The sequence below is a fragment of the Vigna radiata genome, unplaced genomic scaffold (assembly GCF_000741045.1).
Source record: "Vigna radiata var. radiata cultivar VC1973A unplaced genomic scaffold, Vradiata_ver6 scaffold_154, whole genome shotgun sequence".
Classification (NCBI taxonomy): domain Eukaryota; kingdom Viridiplantae; phylum Streptophyta; class Magnoliopsida; order Fabales; family Fabaceae; genus Vigna; species Vigna radiata.
In genome coordinates this window covers 314,694-337,654 of record NW_014542916.1, presented here as the reverse complement: position 1 = coordinate 337,654, position 22,961 = coordinate 314,694, and the positions used below count along the sequence as shown (strand labels likewise).

Sequence of the window (22,961 nt, the reverse complement as noted above, 5' to 3'; positions counted from 1 at the left end):
ATTTTATTTCTCTCTGTTTCAGGAATTTCTCGTATCTATGAGTTTGTTATTGCATGTATCTAACACTGATTTTCATGTTTACAGAAAAGGAGACATTTTTGGAGGATTTTAAGTTTGTCTTTATATGTTATGTGTCTGTTGTTGTTGTAGCTGAAGTGAAAGTTTAATATTAGTGATTGTAATAGAAGGATTTTGAGTTTGTATCACATCCAAAATTTATACTATAATATTTTCTAAAATAATCTATTAAATTATATTATTTTTTAATAACTTTATTATTTTATTGTTAGGCCAGAGATTAAAAATTTCTCCTTTTTTACAAAATATTTAAAATAAATGAAAAACAAAATTATTTATTTATTTATTTTATAATTATTTGTTCACCGAGAAGTTTATGATCCATCAAAGTTTATTTAAAAATCATCATCTTTTTTTTTCTAACATATAATATTTAATCTATTCATATTATTTAACTAATATATCTATATATATTTCTTCCCTCCTTTTTAATGAAAATGACAAAAAGAAATATATATTTATCGCACACACATATAAATAACTTTTCTATGCATCAAATAGTTTCCTCCTCATAATATAATGACTTTTAAATAATAAGGATAATCAGTTCTAATACTTCCTAATTTCAGTTACAGTATTTGTGACAGGTTTTATTACTATCATGTTCAACATTCCCACAGTGATTACTACTTATGTTACCCCATTATATACACAATGTGTGTAAGCATATATATATATATATATATATATATATTAATCTTCTATGTTAAACTTTTATTATGTACTTTTCCCCTTTGTTACATGGAGAGCTTTGTAACTTGTAGAATTTTTCTGACTTTTACTGTTACAGACATTCAATTGCCTCTTTGATGTTTATGTTTCAAGTTAAAAAACCTTTTTGTATATTTAGGCTAACAAGCCTTACATATACCAAGTTCATAAGCCTCAAACCATCAAACATTTATTATATCAAGTTGACGAGCCTCAAATATTTTTAAAAAATAGTTTGAAAATTACCACCATAGTTTATTATTTGAAAAAAGATGTTAAGATATGCAAGCCACATAAATGCATCGAAAAGAAAATAATATTTTATTTTTATATTTTGTTATATTTTTATTATTTTTTAGAAGAAAAAAAAGCTGTATGTATAATAAAATGAGATGTCAAAAATTAAGTGTGCAGAAATTATGAAAAGTTAAAACAATTGATGTAAAAAGTAAAATAAAGAATGGAAAGCCAATTAAGAATTTACATTTTTATAGTCATGTATTTGCAATTGAAGTATAACTTCAACCTAAAATTTATCCACTGGTAATAGAAAAATTATCTCGATATGATATAATTTTTTTGAAATGTTTGGTTATTATATAAATATGCAAAACTTAGATACTGAGTAATAAATCCTTTTCCCACTTGCTTCTCACCAAAACTTTTGAGAGCACTCGTTCTACATCTCTTTCCCTCATAGGTGTGTCTTGGATCTCATAACCCTATTATTTTTAAATATTATAATAACTTCATGATTCATTCTCCCTCCACCTCACTAAGTTCATAAGTTCATCCTGTATCTTTCAATTTTTATTTTTTATTTTTAATTCCAACTTTACTTCTAACTCTACTTCTGTCGCATATTTTGGTTAATTGACCCATTCATTGATAAAATTAAAAGTTTTTTTTGTCGCATTTCACATGAAACTCTACATCTTTAGAGTCTTTCTTCTTTTTCTTCTCTGTAGTCCTTCCCTCTTTCCTCCTTTTTAACAATTTTTGAACTTGTTGAGTGGTCTTCCTTCCCCCTCCTTCCTTGTTTGTTGAGTGTTTGTTCACTTTTTCGTGTTGGTGTCATGGTTAGCTCTTCTTCCTCATTTCTTCACTGTTTCGTGTTGGTGCCATGGTTGTAGGGTGCGTTCTTCACACACATTTAACGTACATCATCCTTTTTTTTGCGTCCAAGTTAGTTATTTTGATTTTTGGTTGATCTCTAGTATATGTGGGTACGGAAAAAAATGTTTTGTTGTATGATAGAATATATGTTTGTGCTTGGTTGATTTGTGCTTATTATGTTTTATATATGCTTGATATGGGCTGGGTGTGGAATGGGAGAGTTGTAGGCCAAACCGCACATGGAACCGTAGTTAATGGTCGTCGCACTTAGAAGTGCGGATTAAGTTGCGTCGTAGTTGGATCTGCGAGTGATGGTAATTGCAAGTGGATTTGCGGTTGATTTTTAAAGGTACATAACTGGCGCACTTAGAAGTGCGGATCTAGGTTGTCAGCAGTTGGAACTGCGGCTAAGGCCAACCAAAGTTCAATTTGCGACTGTATATTTTGATGTACATGGACTTACGCAGTTTAGGGTCTTAAGGTATGGTATGTGTTATTTGTTTATTAAGTTAGTACAATTTTTTTTAAGAATTTTTAGTTTTATTTGTAAAATCTGAATTTTAATGTAGGTTTAAATGTTAAATAAAATGTAATATATTTTCGGAGTATATTTTGATTTTTTTTGTTAGTTTTTTTTTTTTGAAATTGTTGTTTATTTTAAATTTTTATATATTATTTATTATGTATATAATTATATTTAATCTTTTTTATTATTGTTTATGAATTTAGAATTTTTATTAAATAATTTATTCAATTAAATAATTATTATTATCCGTAAATTTTATTTTCGTACATATTATTTTTTTCTTATTTGCAATTATTTAATTATTATTTAAGTAATTTTTTTGTTATTTTATTTATTTCTTTAATATTTTATTTTTGCTTAACAATTTTTATTTTTGTTTGTAAAATTTTTATTCTTTTTGTTAGGTTTAAATGTTAAATAAAATATAATATATTTTTGGAGTATATTTTGAATTTCTTTTTGTTTGTTTGTTAATTTTTTTAAATTGTTGTTTTTTTTAATTTTTAAATTTTTATATTATTTATTATGTATATAATTTTATTTACTGTTTTAATTTTTGTTTATGAATTTAGAATTTATTTTAAATTATTTAATTAATTAAATAATTATTATTATCCGTAAATATTATCTTTTTTGTTATTTGTAATTATTTAAGTAATTTTTTGTTATTTTATTTATTTTTTTATGATTTTATTATTAATTTTAAATTTTTTATTTCTTATTATATAATTATTTATTTTTGTTCTATATAATATGTTAATAATATAATTGGTTAATAGAAATGGTTAGAACTAGAGGTGCATCATCTTATCATGGTGAGACTTCATCCTCTCTTGGTAAGCCATCATCTTCATCACATGATGAAAGGAGACAACCTACGACATCTGCTTGTAGAAGACGTGTAGAAAAATATCGTGTGGACGTCATTGATGAGCATGATCATGAGGAGCAGGAGGAGTTTATACAGCAGGGACATGGTGAGAACGATTATGTTCAACAGGAGGATGTTCAACAACATGATGACTATAGTGAAAAAGAAGATGAAGTTGAAGATGATGGATTTCCAGGAGGTCCACGTGACATCTCCTTGCTTACACATTATATCCAACATCTTGCATTTGCCATATGGCAAGGCCAGGTTAGTCATCAACCTAAAACAATTTAATTGTTGATTATTTATTTATTTATTTTTGTTATATAATTTTGTGTTTTTATGTAGGATCGATGGGAGATCAAAGTGATGTCCCATGGTAAAAAATTAAAACATTTTGGAATGTATCATGAGGCTATTAAGCCTTATATCTCCATGTCAGGGTTGGCTTCTTCAGTCAACCTATCATACGAGTATGCGGATCATGGATTGATCGTTTCCCTTGTGGAAAGGTGGCACCTAGAGACAAATACTTTCCACCTCCTGATAGGTGAGATGAGTGTCACATTAGATGACGTTCACAATCTGCTCCACCTACCTATCATGGGGCAATTTTGTGAGGTGGAGGACTTAAAGTATGATGAGGCTTGATCTCATCTTATGGACTTGCTTGGCGTCGACCGCACCAAAGCTTCAACCAAGATGAAGCAGTCACGCGGTCCAAAAGTTAGGCTGAACTGGCTCCGCGAGGTCTACAAGGAGTGAATTCAACAGGATGGATCCGACTAGGCGACATGATTCACCAACATTTTCCTGAACGCGTATTGCGTCAGTTCGATTTTCAGCAGATCATACCATGTTAGCTCGAGAGCCTTTCGATGACATACATTCATACGATTGATCTAAATTGGCTGAGGTATGTAGAGCATGGCGTTACTGGTGTCATTGAAGCTCAGGACCCCTCTGCGTATGTTGATGGATACCTAGTGTGGTTTAGACAGGTGTCCCACCCGTACATCACTCCAGTTGACGACGATGACCGACCCAGTCTTGTTTCGCGCATAAAGCGACACCTTCCGGATGACATCCCAGTTCCCTCAGTTTGTTGTAGACGGTCGCCGTAATCTGGATTGTTGGTATGTAATGAAACTGAGTGTGATTGTTTATTATATCAATTTTTTGTTTACATAGTTAATTTATTTATTTTGTTATATTCATTTTAGGGTGGTATGAGGCGTGTGATCAAGATGCTGCAGAGCATGTTAACCTGTCGAGACGTAATAGAGGGCATTGTAGTTTATCAGTGTACTACTAAGACACTACATGTTTCTCGTAGATTCGTTGAGGAGTATGAGGCTAGTACTAGTAAAGGTGCTCGTCATGTGTGTGGACGAGCATCATTTTCTTGAAAGGACATTGTTATATATGTTTATTTTTTAATGCTTCTTTATGTAATGTTTAATTATACTTTGAGTATTTATAATGCATATTTTTGTATGGTTTCCATACTTTGACTATTTCTAATTTTTTGAACGCATTAATATGAACCGCCTTCGTTGAATCAAAATATAACGAGACACGATTCAAATAATTCAATTAATACGACAATCAATTGAAAACAATGAATTAGTACAAAAAATATTTACAATTGAAAAAATAAATTACTATATAACAAACTTCATTTCAGTCTTCTCCAAGATCTACGTAAGTTCTATTAACTCCATAAATGATTGCATCCTATGTGTATAAAATGATGACCATGCTCGCGCCTGTGGGTAACAATGGTTTGAGGAAATGATGTCCACCATGGGTAACGGATAACCATCTTCTAATTGAACCTGGAAACTTAATATTAGTGAATGAATCATAATGGGTAATGGTTATGGTATAATAAAAATGGAAGTTTACCTGTACGAAATGACATCCATTAACAAATCCAATGCATAAGATCCAATGTTGTCTAATATCAGTAGGCGGTGGAGTGCGTAGTGGGAATATGGTAAAACTTTGAACATACGACAAACATAATAAGATGACATTGTATCTATTTACAATGGCATAGCCAATGTCCGGTATGATCATTCACTTCTTAGCATTAACCTATAATGGTTGAAGGTAATATTTATGAAAACAAATACAAAATAACAATTAGGTAATGTTAATGAGGTTCTTAACAAATACCTGTGATCGATCGTGGACAATCAATGACTGACGTAGTTCTTCGAATTGATCGTAGCTTCTTACTAAATTTGCGTATTCATCATGAGACTGAGTTAGTTCTTCATAAAGGTCATGTTGGATAACAGGCCATGCCTCTTCACCTAGACCCAACAAAGCAACAATGCATCAATAACTGCAATGACCATCGACAACAACATCGACAATGTATGGATGACAAATCGGATGAAGTTGATTTAACATCGGTACTGGCCTTCTCGCAACTTATTCTAAATTAAATAAGACAATGAAAGAGGAATATTATCTCCGCATACAAATTCAACGTGGTTCTAAATTAAATACCATTTAAAGGATTAAACACCCTCACCGTGGTTCTACACTCATTCTTAACTTATTAAAAATACAATTTTCTTCTTTCTTTTCTTTTTACTTTTATTTAATTCTTTTTCTTTTTCTTTTTTAACTAAAAACCCAATACCCCATTCTTCCGTTTCTCTTAATTACTTACGTATAAACACAACATCATCACCATTCTATTACACTCATATCTTCTCTACAACCACAATATTTCTTCTTCTTTTTTCCTACTTCCACCTACTTCCAGTAGCAACTCCAAAACAAGGTAACCAATGTCCTTAATACTCCATGCAAAGGTTTCTTTTCTCTCTCCACTCACTTCGTCCACCCAATGTAAACTACACATTCTTTGATTTTCTTTCTCCTTCAAACCCATTTATCCTTCATTTTAATTTTCTCCTACCATTCAACCCGAGAACAACCCCCCTTATTTCTCCACCCAAATACTCATTTATACAATTCCCTCTCATGCAACTCGAGACTTTGTTTCCCCTTCTCTTACTGCTTTTGCAATACCCCGAGACCATGAATAATATCCTATCAACATATATTCCTCAAATATCACTCTTAGTATCAACATATACTCCTTAAATATCACTCTCAGTTTAGAGAGGCTTAGATAAAGTTTATTATGAATGCAAATCCAAATCTATAAGAAACAGAACCTAAAAGATTTCTGCACCACAACCATTCATTCTATCACAATAACACTGGCAGCAAGGGACAACAAGGGACAACAAAAAGGAGAATTATGCACAGAACATCAGGATTTAGTACAAAATAGGGAGATTAAAATAATCTCTGCAGAAAACATTCATTAATCATAAGCAAACATGTCAAATACATAGGGAGGGTTAAAAAAAACTATGCACAATAAACGAAAATGAAACACTCATAAACCATAGTTCAAAATGCGGTTGAAGTGTGTAAAAATAAAGTATACACAGTAAAATGACAGTTCGAAGTGCGCCACCACTGAACCACACTTCGAAGTGCGGTTATGGTTTTTAAGATGCACAATGAAACCACAGTTGGAAGTATGCCACCACTTAACCATAGTTTGAAGTGCGATTATGATTTTTAAGATGCACAATGAAACCGCAGTTGGAAGTGCACTACCACTTAACCACAGTTCGAAGTGCGGTTATGGTATTTAAATATTAAATTAACCTCTTGAAGAACTTTTTATGACCACCTTCTTTCTCGTCCAATATCCACAACACAACCAACACACAACATAACCACTACACTCTCTAACCTCTCAACTCTCAACCTAGAAAACAATCAAACATTGAAAAAATGCTACTGTGATACAAGTGAAAACTGCAAGAGGGAAAGAGGGGTGATTTATACAATAAGAAAAAAGTTGGTGGTTAGAAGGATGATTGATGGTTAAGACATCGTTAAATCATCATTAATTCTGTTTTAACTTTAATAAATGAAGTATAAATATGTATATTTGAGAGTGCAGGATGAAATAGACGAGGTGCAAAGTTCATCAATGGCAAAAACCATTCTTCCACTGTCACATTTTATTCTCTCCTCAGCAGAGAAAAGAAGAGCGAAATTAAAACAGCCAATTTTTTTTTATCTAATTTTAATTTAAAAATTAAAATTTTCTAAAATTAGTACATTATTTGCACAAAACAAAATTGGGAATTATGAACCAAATTTTCACCAAATGAAATTCTTATAAAGTCCCCCACACACCGAAATGTCGACCAAATGCATAGACATCGAAATCGAACAATCCAACGCTAACACAAGCGCAGACAACATCATAGTACAGTTCCAAACATATCAACTTCAATAATGCTTTCTTCTGCAATTTCTCTGAAGCCCTTCCTTCAGTCACTCGTCATTGATCGTTATGCTCAGGTAAAAAAAATTCCCTTACGTTTTTTTTTTTTTTTTTTAATTTTATTTTATTTGAGAGAGAGTGCAAGAAAATACACTTTTCATTTTTGGGGCAAAATGCAAAAATGGCAGACAAAAAATTGAAGTCTTGTAGATATGATAATTGTGGACTTCCCCCATGATGACCCATTTTCTTTGAAGAGCTCAAAGCATGTTTCAAAATCATATTTTTCACTCAATGATGACGATCCAGTTTCGTTTGTATAATGGTTCGTATTCTCTCCTTGGCATGGTGTGTTTCAGAGCTCGACTGCTACAACCAGGTGGGAGTGTTTGGGGTTTAACAAGTCAGAAAATTTCAGTACCAAGAGAGTGTTGTCTACTGAGGGGTTCAAGCTGAGTTGCTTGGTTGATAACAGAGAGATGGAGGTGGAGTCGTCATCATCATCTTTTGTGGACGATGCTGTCGTGAGCTTAAGTGGTATGTTCTGTATGTCCTGAGCTCAATCCATATATAGGGTTCATATGTTAGCGTATAAATGCTAATTATTTCTGTTTGCAGAAGAGGATTTAGGGGAGCCTAGTATCTCTACGATAGTGATGAATTTTGAGAACAAGTTTGATCCTTTTGGAGCAATTAGCCCCCCACTTTACCAAACTGCTACTTTCAAGCAGGTGAAGCTTTGTATAGCTTTGTATCTTTGATCAATGCATGATGCTCCCGTGAGTATTTAGTATGTTAAGCTTCCCTATTAAATGTCTTTCTTTTAACATCTCTATGATGTGATAATTGCTAGTTCTAGGAATCTATTCTACTGGAAGAACTAAAATCAGAAACACGGAACCCAAGAGAAGAAAAGTTCCGTGAAGTATATTGAATACTGATCAAGAATTACAAAACTGGATTATGAAAAAACTAACTGTCCAATGGCAATCCATTTGCCATTTATATCCAACTTTTATTAACAGAATTAGCTAACTCTCACAACTAACTCTAGCTGTCATGCGTCAGCTTATTTTGTGTCTTATACTCTTCTTTATGCAGCCTTCTGCAATAGAAAACGGTCCCTATGACTATACTAGAAGTGGAAATCCTACTCGGGATGCTTTAGAAAGGTTTGATAAAGATGTGATTGGTTTCGTTTTGGGTTGCAACTATGATGTTTCATATTATGTTTCTTTGTCCATCCTCTTTTAATTTGCATGTTTTATGTTCTTAGTTTACTGGCAAAACTTGATAAAGCAGATAGAGCCTTGTGCTTCACCAGCGGAATGGCTGCTTTGACTGCTGTTGTTCATCTCGTTGGAACTGGTGCATTTTCTTTCTTCAGTGTGATAAAATCTGATCCATCTTCATTGTTAGTTATTTTAGTTTAGCTTAGTTTACTTACCGAGAAGCTACAGAGTCTAAGGTTATTTTTATTATAGATGTGATTTAATTATAAGTTTACTAAAAAAAATCAAAGAGGTGCACAATGTGATATAGTGTTACATTTTTTTTTTTTATTGTGGGGCCTCTGTCAGTTTGTTCTTATCACTCTTACATTTTTTCGTCAATTGGTCCTGTGTCAGATACATAACAAAACCAGAACAGACTACATAGAAAACTTCCTCCTGAACTGTGGGGTTGCAAACAGATTTTCGTGTTTTAAAAAGACATGACAGTTAATTGTTATTTACTCCTGGCAATGTACATATAGGTGAGGAAATTGTTGCTGGAGATGATGTATATGGGGGCTCAGATAGGTTGCTGTCTCAAGTAGTTCCAAGGACTGGAGTTGTGGTGAAGTTAGTCTGATTTGTTGGTTATGCTTTGTTATTTACTGTCGATTGGGTAATTAATTATATAAAATATCAACCAACTTTGTTGGTTCCATGGAGTACAAATTTTTTAATGATGTGAGGTTAATTCTTGTTTTTGCAGACGGATAAATACAAGTGATCTGAATGAGGTTGCATCTGCCATTGGACCCAGGACTAAGCTTGTGTGGCTTGAGAGTCCAACCAATCCTCGGCTACAAATTTCTGATATTCGAGTAAGGTGTCATATTTTGTAGTTCTGACTGGTATTGATTAAGTTTTTCTATGGTGGTTGATGTTGTCGTCTTCTTTATCTCACTAAGTGTTACACCTAAGAAACTATGAGGAAGTTTCTGTAATTTGAAATGTCAACTTCCAAGGAATATTATTTCTAGGTATTCAGGACATGCTGTGGAATTGATGTCTTTTAATAAGGCATTTCACTCTGATTCTTCTTACTCTCCCTTTTCCAAAAATATGATAAAAAGGGATATATATATATATATATATATATATATATATATATATATATATATATATATATATATATATATATATATAGTGACGTCAGCAAACATGATAATTTGTTCCCTTATGTTTACAGTGTTACAATTATAAATAATAATAATCCATAACTAATACCCTGACTTTAATATCTATCAGGCTGTATATCTAATTATGACTGCCAGCAATAAGTGTATTCTCCATCAGTTTTTCCTACCTAGATAAGAGGTCGCTGCAATGTTGAAACTTGCAGACCTGCCAATAGTAGTTTTCTTACTGTAATTGGTATGGCTGTATATTTTACTTTTTAATTATAAATCATGTTTTCTATGTTGAAAATAACTTACAATTTCAGTAAAGTTTAGACATTTGTCCTTCATAGTTTATAGGACATTTTTTATCCCTGAATTACTATTAGCTTCAGTACTTTGTTATTTAATTATTTGTAGTATCTGATATCAAACATATTTTAAAATTTAAGTCCTCTTCTTGTATGTATGATATGAACTTCTGATCTGAAACATTAAATGGTTTTACTCTCAATAATATGAAATTTCTTTTTCTTTCTCCTTTCTTAATTCATGTCCAGAAAATAGCAGAGATGGCTCATTCTCATGGTGCTCTTGTGTTAGTGGACAATAGTATCATGTCACCTGTATTGTCACGACCATTAGAACTTGGAGCAGGTATTAGCTACTATATAAGCTAATGAGTATAAATATATCTACTCGCTTCTTTAAAACATGCTTGCTAACACAGGCAGAAGAAAATTGAAGGTGGAATGTGAGGAGTGAAATATTGAAAACCATTTCCAATTCCTCAAAGACTAAGAGTGAAAAATATGCAATGTACTTCATTATTTGTACTGGTTTTTCGGTATTTGTGTTTCATACCCAAATATACAAATGACAAAATTACATATCCATTTTGTTGGTTGCTTAGCACTATATATTAACTGTAATGTTTACTCTATTGTCATTTTAAATAGAAATATTTGTGAAGAGTATGATATAATGCAAAGTCCATTTTTCACTCTTTTATATTTTAATGCATAAAGGAACATATAAAGATAATCTCAACAAGGCTAGTTCTGCCCAAAGTATACTCAGATTGGTACTTTTGCGCTGCAGATATTGTCATGCACTCAGCTACAAAATTTATTGGTGGACATAGTGACATTATGGCTGGTGTGCTTGCTGTGAAGGGTGAAAAGTAATTGCTCTTTTAATGTTTCTCAATTTTTCAGATATTAAAGATATTAATTTATTGTTTTTGTCATTTAAACTTGTCAGTCTATATTTCATTTTCACTAATGCTGTGGTTTAAATTTAATTGAATAGCATCTTTTTATTTGTATTTTGAGGAAATGCTTTTGTCTGTTAATATGTTAAATGGTTCAGTAAATATTGGCAAGCTTTTCTACAAGATGAATTTGATTTGATGCATATTTGAAATGCTTGAGTAAATAATTTTTTTAAGGTATGTAGTGAAAAGTTCCACGAGCTTGGTTTTAAATGAGAAAAACCAAGGGAAGAAGGAGTTAATCCCTTTGCTTTGTTAAGTTCTGAGTGCTTAAGCTCCTTCAAAATTGGTAACGATACCCTTGTCAGCTATTTTTTTCGATCCCTTTTTGTTTTTTTTACAAGCTTCATTAAGCAAAAGTTTAATCATAGACTTTTGATCTTTCATAAGCTACTTGCAATTATTCTTGTAATGAAGTTTTCATTTTTATTATTATTCTTTTAAATTACTCTGGATGTACTTGGCATTCACTTTACATCTCCTCCCTGATGGTTATCTACTTTTGTCAATCTTAAGGTTGGGAAAGGAATTGTATTTCTTGCAGAATGCGGAGGGTTCAGGCTTAGCCCCATTTGACTGTTGGCTTTGTATGCGAGGAATCAAGACAATGGCCCTGAGAGTAGAAAAGCAACAGGTGCAACTTTCTACTATTTGTATAATAATATTAGGGCATGTATTGGTTGTCATTATTAATAGTTAAATATATATTTTAATGATTAGTCCAGTGAACAAGAATACAACTGGCTGAAATATATTCTGAGTAAAATACACATGAATCTTTCCAAGTACCATAAGTTCAATCTTTGTGATAAGTTGCTAAAAATGATGATGATACATAAAAAGATCTCTGATTGACAGTGACACAGAATGAGGATTATTTTAATCAGGGTTTCATCAAAGTTTGATTTGATGGTACACAAGTAGATGTTGGTGTGACACCTATTGAGAAAAAAGATAAAGAAATGGTTAAGGTATGTACAATGAAGGCCACTGGAAGCACAAATGAGGAGGGAAGTTGTTAGGATATAGGGTATTTGAGATATAAGGGTATAATGGGAAATGGGTATTTGAGATATGAGGGTATAATGGGAAATGGAAATCTGTGTATTATTAACAGAAAGAATGGTATGTGTTTACACTCTACAGAGGCATAACCCTCTTCCACAGGTCAGAACCTGTTGTAACAATGTACAAACATCCACACCCTCCCCCGACTCACAATTCTGGTATTTATACAATGTTCAACCACGCTTCCCGCCCTTTCTAACTGTTTAATACAGTTAGGCTTACACTACTAATTATCAGGAATATTCTTCCTTCTCCTTTCATAGACCCTCCAAGGTCTATCAGAAGTTCACATGGTTTTGGGTCCTATGAAAAGAGATAGAGGGGAACTAAAAAGGACAATGGAGGAATTTATTGAAACGGATCTAATGGTTAATGATATCCTTGGTAATTTGAATTTTAACTGAGCGAATGGTGTTGTATGATCCATGTAGTCCACTTCACCAAGTGGTATAAGGATATTGTAGTAGGCATTGAATAGTTGTATCCTTGTGAATTTTATCAGTTGGGAAGTTTACCCTTTTGTTTTTCTCAAAATGAAAATTGCTTTCTCAGTCTATTTCTCATTCTGATATTCCCTTATTTTTTTGGAATCAGTTTTGTGGATGGATAGATCCCTCTCTTTCCAACTCAGTAGTCATTTGCTTGAATATTTAAAGATTTTTCAGTAATTGCTTGCGTGCTTGGTGATTTGGGGTTCTGCTGCACATTATTCACGTATTCTTATTCCTTAACATATTTCTAAAATCTTTGATTGACTTTTACTTATGATTTCGAAGCTAATTAATTAGGTCTTTTAAAAATTTCATATAGTCAGTCAAACTTTGTTTATCCTTACAATATAATTACATGCTTGAATGGTGTTATAATGAGACGTGCATGAAACTAATCATAATTTTGATCAACAGTCTAATGATTCCCATACTTTTCTCACTTATCTGTTAAATTATCATAGTTTCTCGGATTTAGAGTTCAGAATTGGATTCTAATCTGCCTTAAAACTGTAGATCTTAGGAAATTAATTCTTCTGCTCCAGAATGTTAATTTGTTTTTGGAGACTGGTTGTTAAATTGTAATGGTCTCAATTTGTGCAGAATAAGATATTTCATTTTGGGTCCCAGATTCAATTGGCTTATCAGTCTTTTATGGTGATCATATATGCGTGTTTATGGATGTCAATTTTGAATAGAAATCTTGTGTAGGATAATGCACAAAAGATTGCTGAGTTCCTTGCCTCCCATCCTCGAGTGAAGAAAGTGAATTATGCTGGCTTGCCTGATCATCCCGGTCGTGATTTACATTATTCTCAGGTGTGGTATGGTATAATTTAAAATTAAGATTGTTGCTCCTTTGTGGCCGCAATTTATTATATATTTTCATTGCAGGCAAAGGGTGCAGGATCTGTGCTTAGCTTCTTGACTGGTTCACTGGCACTTTCAAGGCATATTGTTGAAACTACCAAATTCTTCAGCATAACCGTCAGCTTTGGTAAGTGAGTTTTCAATTGGTAATACTAAAATGACAACTATATCTGGTAGGTTCTTCAGGATACCAGTTCTTTAATGAAAAATCAGTTCGTATGAAGTTCAACAGTTCTCTCAACGGGCCTTTTAGTTCAATATTGTATATGAATACTAGCTAGGCATTAGTGACTATGAAGTATGTTACTCAAAAGTGGAAATCAAAAGACAGACCTAAAGTGGCATTGTTAATCAAAAACCAATAATATTGTTTAGATTAGACATCATTAGATGTACTTTACCAGATGGAAATCTCCATGATGCAGCAACAACAGTTTGTGTTCATTTACTGATTTAAACTGTATTCATTTAGTTCCAGAAATAACTGTAAGATGTTAAATGAGATAGCAATAAAGAATTTTGATGTGTGCTTGCGCATGGAGAGAGGTTGATTGGGCTTGTTATTTTTGTTGTTGGCAGGGAGTGTTAAGTCCCTTATCAGCATGCCGTGCTTTATGTCACATGCAAGCATACCTTCTGCAGTTCGTGAGGCCAGAGGCTTGACTGAAGATCTTGTACGTATATCTGTGGGGATTGAGGATGTGAATGATCTCATTTCTGATCTAGACAATGCACTAAGAACAGGGCCTCTTTAATTTTTTTTTTTTTTTTTCTCTTTTTCTTTAGTAAGTATGTTGAAGATTTGGGAGGATTGTTATCCTGTCTTTGGATGCTTGAGGGTGGAAACTTTAAATGTTTCTTCTTTATATGCATGTAAACTAAATCAAACATTTTCTGTAATTGCTGTCCTCGCCACCACTGGTAAGGGGTCTTCAAAGATTAGTGAAAGTCTAATTTCATTTTAACAGCACCACACCAGTCTAATTTCATCTTCTCTACATCACTGTTTCCCCCTTCCTCATCATTACTTTTCTCCAGCTCCACTGCATCCACGAAAAATAACCAACCAGAACAATACCCAAAAGCCATTTCACATTTGGCTTATGTGCAGTGAGAAAAGTTTCTCGATTTGGGGAGATAAGGTGTCTTAGGGTTTGGAAGAATGGAGATTGCCGATGACCTCGGCCATGTTGCAGTGGCTGTTCTTACGTGAGATGGAAGAATGGAGAGCCTTTGGTGTCTTAGGGTTTTGGAAGAAGAAGAGAAAATTGAACTAAAAAATAATAAAAATAATAAATTTAACTAAATCAAAAAATTAGAAAACTGAATTGAGTTTGTAATAAAATCAGAAACATAACATTGTTTTATAGCAATCTTTTTATGTATGATTTCACTTGTAATTACAAATTTGTTACTAAAATAAATTTGTAATCTAAGAAAGGTTTAAAAAAATGACAAGAAAATATTAAAAACAATTTACTTTGTTTCAAATTAAATTAAAAAAAAAATAATTCTTTGTATATTTTTTTTTTCAAATTCGTTATTAAATAACCCTATTATCAACACTTGAATTATACCGAGTCACGTATTCGTGGTCTGTTATGCAATAACCCTATTATTCCACCTTCTTATTTGCTTTTCTTTTAGGTGTAGATTTCACCGTTGTTTTCGTTTAATCTTTTATTTATGTATTTCTGATGTTTGCTCCGCCGTGAGGTTGTTTGGCTCTGTCTAGGAGGATAAGAGCACAACTCTGTTTCAAACAATGAGAAAAAATGGAGAAGAGAAAGAAAGTTAACACTGCATGAAGAAAATGAAGAAAAATGTTATAAGCTGGATGTTGTTCAATAATAATAATAATTAATAATAATAATCTCTTCTTTGATTGGCTTTGTACTTGTTATTTAGAAAGCAGAACAAATCCTCAAACATTGTGACGTAGAAAGTCAAGAGTACTGATGAGACGTGCAAGAAGCAATTGTAATTTTTCTGATATTGAAACTAATGAATGTGGTAAAGGTATTTTGAAAATTTGGGGAGGAAAAGGAGGTTCAACTTTTCAGGCATATAAGCCCACATGAAATCGAAAGCAGCTTGAGCCTTTGTCATTGCTCTTTCTGTTTCTTTGGTGTGGTTCAACCCACTTTACCATGTGATGTGCTTGTCACCAAAATGTATAAAGTGGTTCATTCTCCTGACTTTTGTTGTTGGTAATTTGATACACATTTCATTAGTTAGGCCATGTTTGTATACCCTAGATAATATTAAATACAGCACAACAGGACCAAACTTGAAGGTAACTAATTATTTCAAAGAATTTTATTTATTTTCTCCTACAATGGCTGCCAAATCTCCTAATATGTCAAGAAGGGAAAGGATAGATAGGACGCAGTAGTCAGTTTTTTTACACTGTACAAATGGAGTATAATCTCTAAGACTATATGCAATTTTGCTGTATCATAAAGAAAACTGCAATAAAGCAGAAAAAACTAAGGACAAAAGGTAAAAAAGTAAAAGGGGTGCAATGTATTTGAGGATTTCAAAATATTACTACCCTTTTCCATATTCAAATGGAATGCGAGATAAAATTACTTACTTCTGTATTGATTGTGAAGATTGGAGGATTAGAAATGTCAGTAAATTATGCACTCACATTTTGTCATCAAGCTAAACTCTTCTAAAATGTGTATGGAGGAGTAGGAAATTCATTTCAATATTCTGTTACTGTGTATTGTAATAATCTGGTCCTTCAGTCTGACAGCATGCACCAATTAAGATCCCTTTTCAATTCAAAGACTGCATGTCAAGAACTGTACCAAATTTAACTCTTAGCAGAATACCTTGACAATCTTGAGTAGTCGTCCAAACATCAATTTAAGGGCTGTAAAAATTAATAGCTCTACCAGATTGGCTCATTGAAAACTCATGCTCTGTCAAAGTTATTAATTTTACCAGATTGTTTGGAATCTATGAAAGAACTCTGCCATGTCTGCTCAGGTTCATCAATGTCATGACATATCCTGAATGCCTAACGGATTTAGTTGTGTTACTATGTAATAGGAATGCTATTGAGGTTTGCTAATTTCCCAAAATAGCTCATGAGTACCAGCAATTTATCTTTGCAGAATAGCACTACTTTATTTTAGCTTACAGAAGTTCTGCTAGTGTACCAGAAAAATCAATCTTCAATTTCAGCAAGGTTTGTATTAATGTCTATGAGATGAAATACAATGGAGAGATAGATACTAGTCTAAAGACATTTTCTCTGTCCCCCCTTTTGTTTTCCAAGTTTACTAGTGATCTGAAAGCTACTACAGATGACAACTAACATAACCAGGCAAATAACACATGCTGAACATTTTCTAGACCATACAAAGAAGGTAGTAACTTTAGAACCTTTCTTTCGAAATTTGAAAAGGGTTGAGTAAAGCAACAAAGTAGATGAGACAGCTACTTTAGCAACTAAGAGCCGCATGGGAACAATGAAGTTGTGGCCTGTGGTCTCGGTGTCACCTGCCCCGGTTGGCTACCATGTGGTCCTTAATTATGAAATGTCTGTTTCAATCTATTTTGAGGTTGAAATAATGCCAATTTCCTTCAAATTTTTTCAGTTTGCTTCTGTCATTTCTTACCACGCCAGGTACCAACTTTGTCATTAGCCTAAAAGCATTTGCTTTGTGCAAAGGATTTCCTGTTACTTTAAACACTGATGTATGTTCTATCACAATTTAACTTTCATTTTTCACAAGGTGTACCTCTACACTTTGTGACACAATATCTATGGCTAACAAGCGTTTTAGATCTGTCTAGAAAAAGGGTAGCAACATATATTTTAACTAACTATTTTTTATCAGTTAATACTTATAACAACATCAATTTAGATATTAACTAGCCAATAATCCTTTAACAAGGCATGTGATTGATGATGTTAATGGTTGATGATTATAATAAGGAACCTACATGCTAATGAATACTATTATCATTCACTATTAATTGGATGAGAAGTGTAAGCAGAAGGACTTTGACTGGTAGTTATGACTATTTATGACATCTGGCTCAGTTACATCTTATCCCTTTATCTCATTTATCTATCATCGAATTTAGCTATTCTTTGACACATTAATAGCTGCCACCACTCAACAAGGTAAACCTTCCCAGGAAAATGAAAATAAGTAGAAAATATTTCTTCTTTTTTTCTCATTATTGCCTTCACACCTTTTTTGTATCAGAAAATAAGTGACATGCATCTTCTGATTGTGTATTAATCACCATTCAACTATTTTCTCCCCCTTATAGCTACCGAAGAAATCAACATCATTGTTTCATCTCCCTTCTTTCTCTTTTTGGTGATGCATTTTCATATATCCATATAAAAGATGTATGATCCCCTCCTCATTCATTTATTTTAGTCCATATTCCACTTTAGCAATGTCATCAAACATGACCAACCTTCCTATCATATATAAAAAGTAAACAAGATTGAGCATCCCTGGTTTTAAAACTTGAAATTCATTAAAAATTAACTTCAAGTTGAAAAGGAAAAGACTGATTATGAAATCCTTGGTCCTAAGCTTTTAAATGGCCCAACCTTTGGGTTGCTTGTATTGGTTTTGAAGGTGAAGCTTCTAACTGCCAGCACTATCATCAGTTCTATAATTTGATTTTTTTTTTCTTTGTTTTCAGAAGCAGAAGTTAGATGTGTCCAACCAAATCAATTTTCTCTACCTATGAAAATCACTGCTAATGAATATAATATACAGCTTGTTTATTTAAGCACCGGTGAATATTTTATGATTCTCTTCACTTGATAGTGACTCCTTCATGCATTAAATTAAGAAAAATGTTAGCACTTCACATGGGACCTGAGCATGATTTTACTGTATTCATATGTTGAAACAAGCGAAGTATACCCAATATCAAAAGGTACAAGAGATTTGTGATTACACTTAACAGTAATGTAGTTTTTCTTTCTTTTAGACTACATCACTGGTTATTTATTATATTTGTCTATTTCCTCCTAAGAAACATACAACTTTAGCAAGAACCAGTGTTTTTTTTTTTAATTATTAACTAGGCGAAACCAATCTTTACTAAAATCCAATGATTCAAGTTCCATTCATTTGTCGGTTTCGCTTTTTCCTCTTTTTTTCTGGCAACAATTCAAAGGAATTTAAATGCTGGGTAGTTGCTAATAACGATGCACATTATTAAAACTTTCAAACTGAACAAAAAGATGTTGCTAGATTTAATGTTACATTTGAAAAACAGGAGCTGGGAGGGAGGTTGGGAGATCCAATTTAACCATGTTCTGGAAAGTCAAATACTCTGTTTTTACATGTGAAAATAGATTACAATACTAAAAAGAGTTTAACTTTAGTACTTTGATACGAAAATGTATACCCTACAAAATTACACAGGAATCTTCCAATGATCAGTGTCCCTTTTTTTACCACTTTGTTATGCCCTTAAAACAAATGGTCCCTCACCAATTCTTTATCAGTAATTTAAAAACAATGGTCCTAACTGCTATGTGATGCTCCCAATTGTACACAGCATTGATGCTCGTCAACTTCCCCCCTCCAACCCACTTGAAAGCACCGTTCTACCACCTCTCACCACAGTATACCTCCCTTATGTACTTCCTTTGCATCTAATCTAAGCCTCCAAAACTCTCTCTCTCTCTCTCTATCTCTCTATCTCTACTATAGGACAATCATTATTTCACAAAGGTCTTCCAAAGAAGACTTTTACAAAGCCAAAAAGTTTGGAGTGAGGAGGGAAGGAAAAAATAGAAAGTGTCTTTTTGAGAGAGGAAGCAAACCAATTAAGCAAAGGCAAGGAAAGCACATCTCCTTGTTCGTTGTGAAATCATGGGTTGCTCAGCCTCAAGAACCATCACCATAGTGGCCAACAGTTATCCAGATCAGGATCCCTCTCCTTCTGCTTCTCTTGCTTCTTCTTCTTTCTCTTCCTCTTCTGCTTCACACTTTAACTCCAACAATTCTTCACCCCCGGTTAGAAGAAGAGCCCTTTCTCTCCCAATGCCTCTTGTCCATCACCCTCCCATCAAAAAGGGCGACACACACCACCTTGTCTCCCTCACCTCCACCACCTATGGCTCCCTTCTTCTCATTGACCAAAAAGACCCCAACTTGACCCCAAAAAACCAACCCCACCTCACCAAAACCTCAAACCAAACTGAGATAGAACACTCACTCTCCCCAGACTCGGTCATCAACACTTGGGAACTCATGGATGGCTTGGATGAAGAAGAAGAGGAGCCACAAGAAGGAATTGTGAAGCCTCCTAACATTTCTACTTTAGACAAGCCAAGTTCATGCAGGTACACAGCATTCGATGGGTCTGCAAGGAAGAAACTGCTTGATTCCTTTGAGTCACTGAAAACTTCACAAACAGTAACAGAAAACTCTTCTTCTCCAGCATCAACCAAGAAGCCACTTTGGCAGCATTTATCTGAGGAAGCATTGCTTGCTAAGTTGGATCCAAGTGTGGCTTGGAGTTACAGGAGAGCATTATCATCGAGGCAACTTGGTAGAAACACTTTACCTAGAGATATCAGGTCAATGGGGTCTAGCCCTTTGGTATTTTCTCCTTCTTTTTCATTTTGTAAGAATAATTTGTGCCGTTTGCCTGGCACTGAGGACAGAATAGTGCTTTATTGTACTAGTTTGAGAGGGATCCGGAAGACCTATGAGGATTGTTGTTCAGTTAGGATGATTCTGAGGGGCTTCAGAGTTGCGGTTGATGAGAGGGATATCTCAATGGATTCATCCTATAGGAAGGAGTTGCAGGATGCTCTTGGTGGCAAGGCAGTGACCTTGCCTCAGGTCTTTATCAGAGGGAAGTATGTGGGAAATGCTGATGAGTTGAAGCATATGAATGAGTCTGGAGAATTAGCAAGGCTGTTGGAAGGATTCCCCACCCAGGAGCCTGGCTTTGTCTGTGACAACTGTGGGGATGCCAGGTTTGTGCCATGCCCCAATTGCAATGGTAGCAGGAAGGTGTTTGAACATCAAGAAGGAGGGTTGAGAAGGTGTCCTGATTGCAATGAGAATGGCTTGATTAGATGCCCAGGTTGCTGTACATGATTGATGGAAATTAGTCCTGTGAATCAGGTATACCAGATTCACCGAGACTATTTTTGTATCAAAATCAATTTTAAGATGTTGAACTCTCTCAGCATATGTTCTACACAGAAAAGCAATTATTGATCACAAGCATACCCTGGATGATCATGTTGGTGCTGTGTTTGTTCATTCATTGGGGTGGAATTTACAACCACCAAGAATGCACCTTTCAGTTTCGTCCTTTGTTTTTAGTCAGTACTCCCAGTTGTTATTTGTTTTATGTCAGACTTTTGCTTTATTAGTGTTCATTACCCTCTGAACAGCAGAAAATAAAACTGACATGCTTAATTTCTAATTTCAAGTGTCTTATCTATGAAGCTGCGAAGCTTGTTTTTGTTTTTTTATGGCATAATATGCAATTATCAAGGAAGCTAGCAAGTAGAAAGTCACTGTTCTCAACAGTGAAAATGGCAGAACAAACTACAAGGTCTTGAACCACCACAATTGTGCACCATGGTTTTCAGCAGAGAGAAACAGAAGGTGCAATATGTGGGGGTTACTGGTTTTGGAGTTGTCTCTCAGTGTTTGTGCTTTGTCAGTTTCAGCTAAAATAGGTTATTTTACCACAGGGTTGATTTCATAAGACTGACCCCATCTTGCTGCAATAGTACAATCTTCATGTTCACGGCATTGTTTGTGTTTGGAACTATGATCTTCTGTCTTTGATGAATCTGAGAAAATAATTTACTGCACATTAGGTTAGCTTATTGAAATATCTTATTTGAAACTATAACTAGACATTTTTACTTCACCCTTTCATAACAGTGCTACATAGCATCAATGTTTAAGCATATCTTAAATAGTATGAGACATTGTCCTTTTCACATATCATGTGCATGAAGTTCTCTACAAGATCATCCTAATGATGTGTAAATCAATCAATGTTCACATGTGAGACTGAGATTGACATTGTTCACATATTTAAGATTAACTAATGTTGGTGAAAATTCACCTACATATGATTTCATGATCAAAAGTTAAGTATGTTTTCCCTAGAGTAAAGAAAATGTACTGACACAAGTATAAGTCTGTCACGTTATAAAAAGAGAAACACCAGCTCTTGGTAAAAAGTGTGCAGAAGAAAAGATTCTTTATGTTTCTAATTATGAAGGAGGCAAGTTGAACTTTATGAGAATTTAAGTTTATAAATTATACTATAATAAATTTTGCAATAAATAAATATTTCCCAAATACAACTTGTACTGTAATAAAAAATATTATATTTTGATCCAAAATTATTTTAAACCATATGACTTTCTTAAAACATAAAATTTTACTTAGAAATGGAGAAAAAAGATTAAGGAAAAAAATTTAAAAATATTTAATTTGAAGTAAAAATCACTCTTGTCAAAGGATATTTGAGTAAGAAATGAGAAGACAATAACACACTATGACAAGGATTGGTAAAAGTTAAACAAAATATTTTAGAGAATAAAAAAATAAGGTATAATAATTTATTTAATACAAAATTAACTGTTAAATGAAAAGTAAAGCTTTTGGATTCATCTTTTGAAATATTCCTCTGAATGTATTTTCTTCTACTTTGTCATACTTCTTGGATTCCTTTGGTTGATTACTGGATTGTTATTCTTTACTCTCACCCTATTGGTGAAAAAAAAAAGTTAACTTGTTACTCACCCTTTTCTTAAAAAAAACAAACTTTCCAACAACGCAATTAAATTAATGAATGCAAATGTATAAAGAAGATGTTGGTAGAAAATAACAGCAAAGTTTGTTCATTTAGTTAACCATTGAAAATTCTAATTCCCTCTTAAGAAGTATACATAAAATGTGAAACTTTTTTATTACTCTAGAACTTGGAAGAGTTTTTTCTTAAATTCAAAAGTTTTACTTTTAAAATACAAAAGAATGAGCTTTTCTTACTGGGCTTGGGCTTATGGACTGGGCCCGGAAATCATGAAGTGGTGGTCCCAAAGAGGTGCAGAGGAATTCAAAGCCAGCCTCTCTTTGGGAGTCCCAACATGTGAATGACAACTATTTACTGACTAGATACTCCATGGTAATTTTGTTAATCTCACTCATCTTTTCTTTTAGAATGAAAGTCAATGGAGCAGGTGATTCCCAAT

General features: G+C 33.4%; 2 protein-coding genes across 2 annotated transcripts; both read left to right on the top strand.

Annotated features, from left to right (window-relative positions):
• The first annotated feature begins 7,536 nt into the window (after positions 1–7,536).
• Positions 7,537–14,696, top strand: LOC106752579 (cystathionine beta-lyase, chloroplastic). The gene is made up of 13 exons (XM_014634293.2): positions 7,537–7,715; positions 7,998–8,175; positions 8,257–8,369; positions 8,740–8,810; positions 8,915–9,006; positions 9,395–9,482; positions 9,619–9,730; positions 10,588–10,684; positions 11,129–11,210; positions 11,817–11,934; positions 13,568–13,675; positions 13,751–13,853; positions 14,306–14,696. The coding sequence occupies exons 1-13, from the start codon at positions 7,650–7,652 to the stop codon at positions 14,479–14,481; spliced, it is 1,404 nt and encodes a 467-aa protein (XP_014489779.1). The 5' UTR covers positions 7,537–7,649; the 3' UTR covers positions 14,482–14,696.
• Positions 14,697–19,146: 4,450 nt separating this feature from the next.
• Positions 19,147–21,175, top strand: LOC106752518 (uncharacterized protein At3g28850). The gene has a single exon (XM_014634215.2). It carries the CDS (start codon positions 19,597–19,599, stop codon positions 20,833–20,835), a length of 1,239 nt encoding a protein of 412 aa, XP_014489701.1. The 5' UTR covers positions 19,147–19,596; the 3' UTR covers positions 20,836–21,175.
• Positions 21,176–22,961: the final 1,786 nt, after the last annotated feature.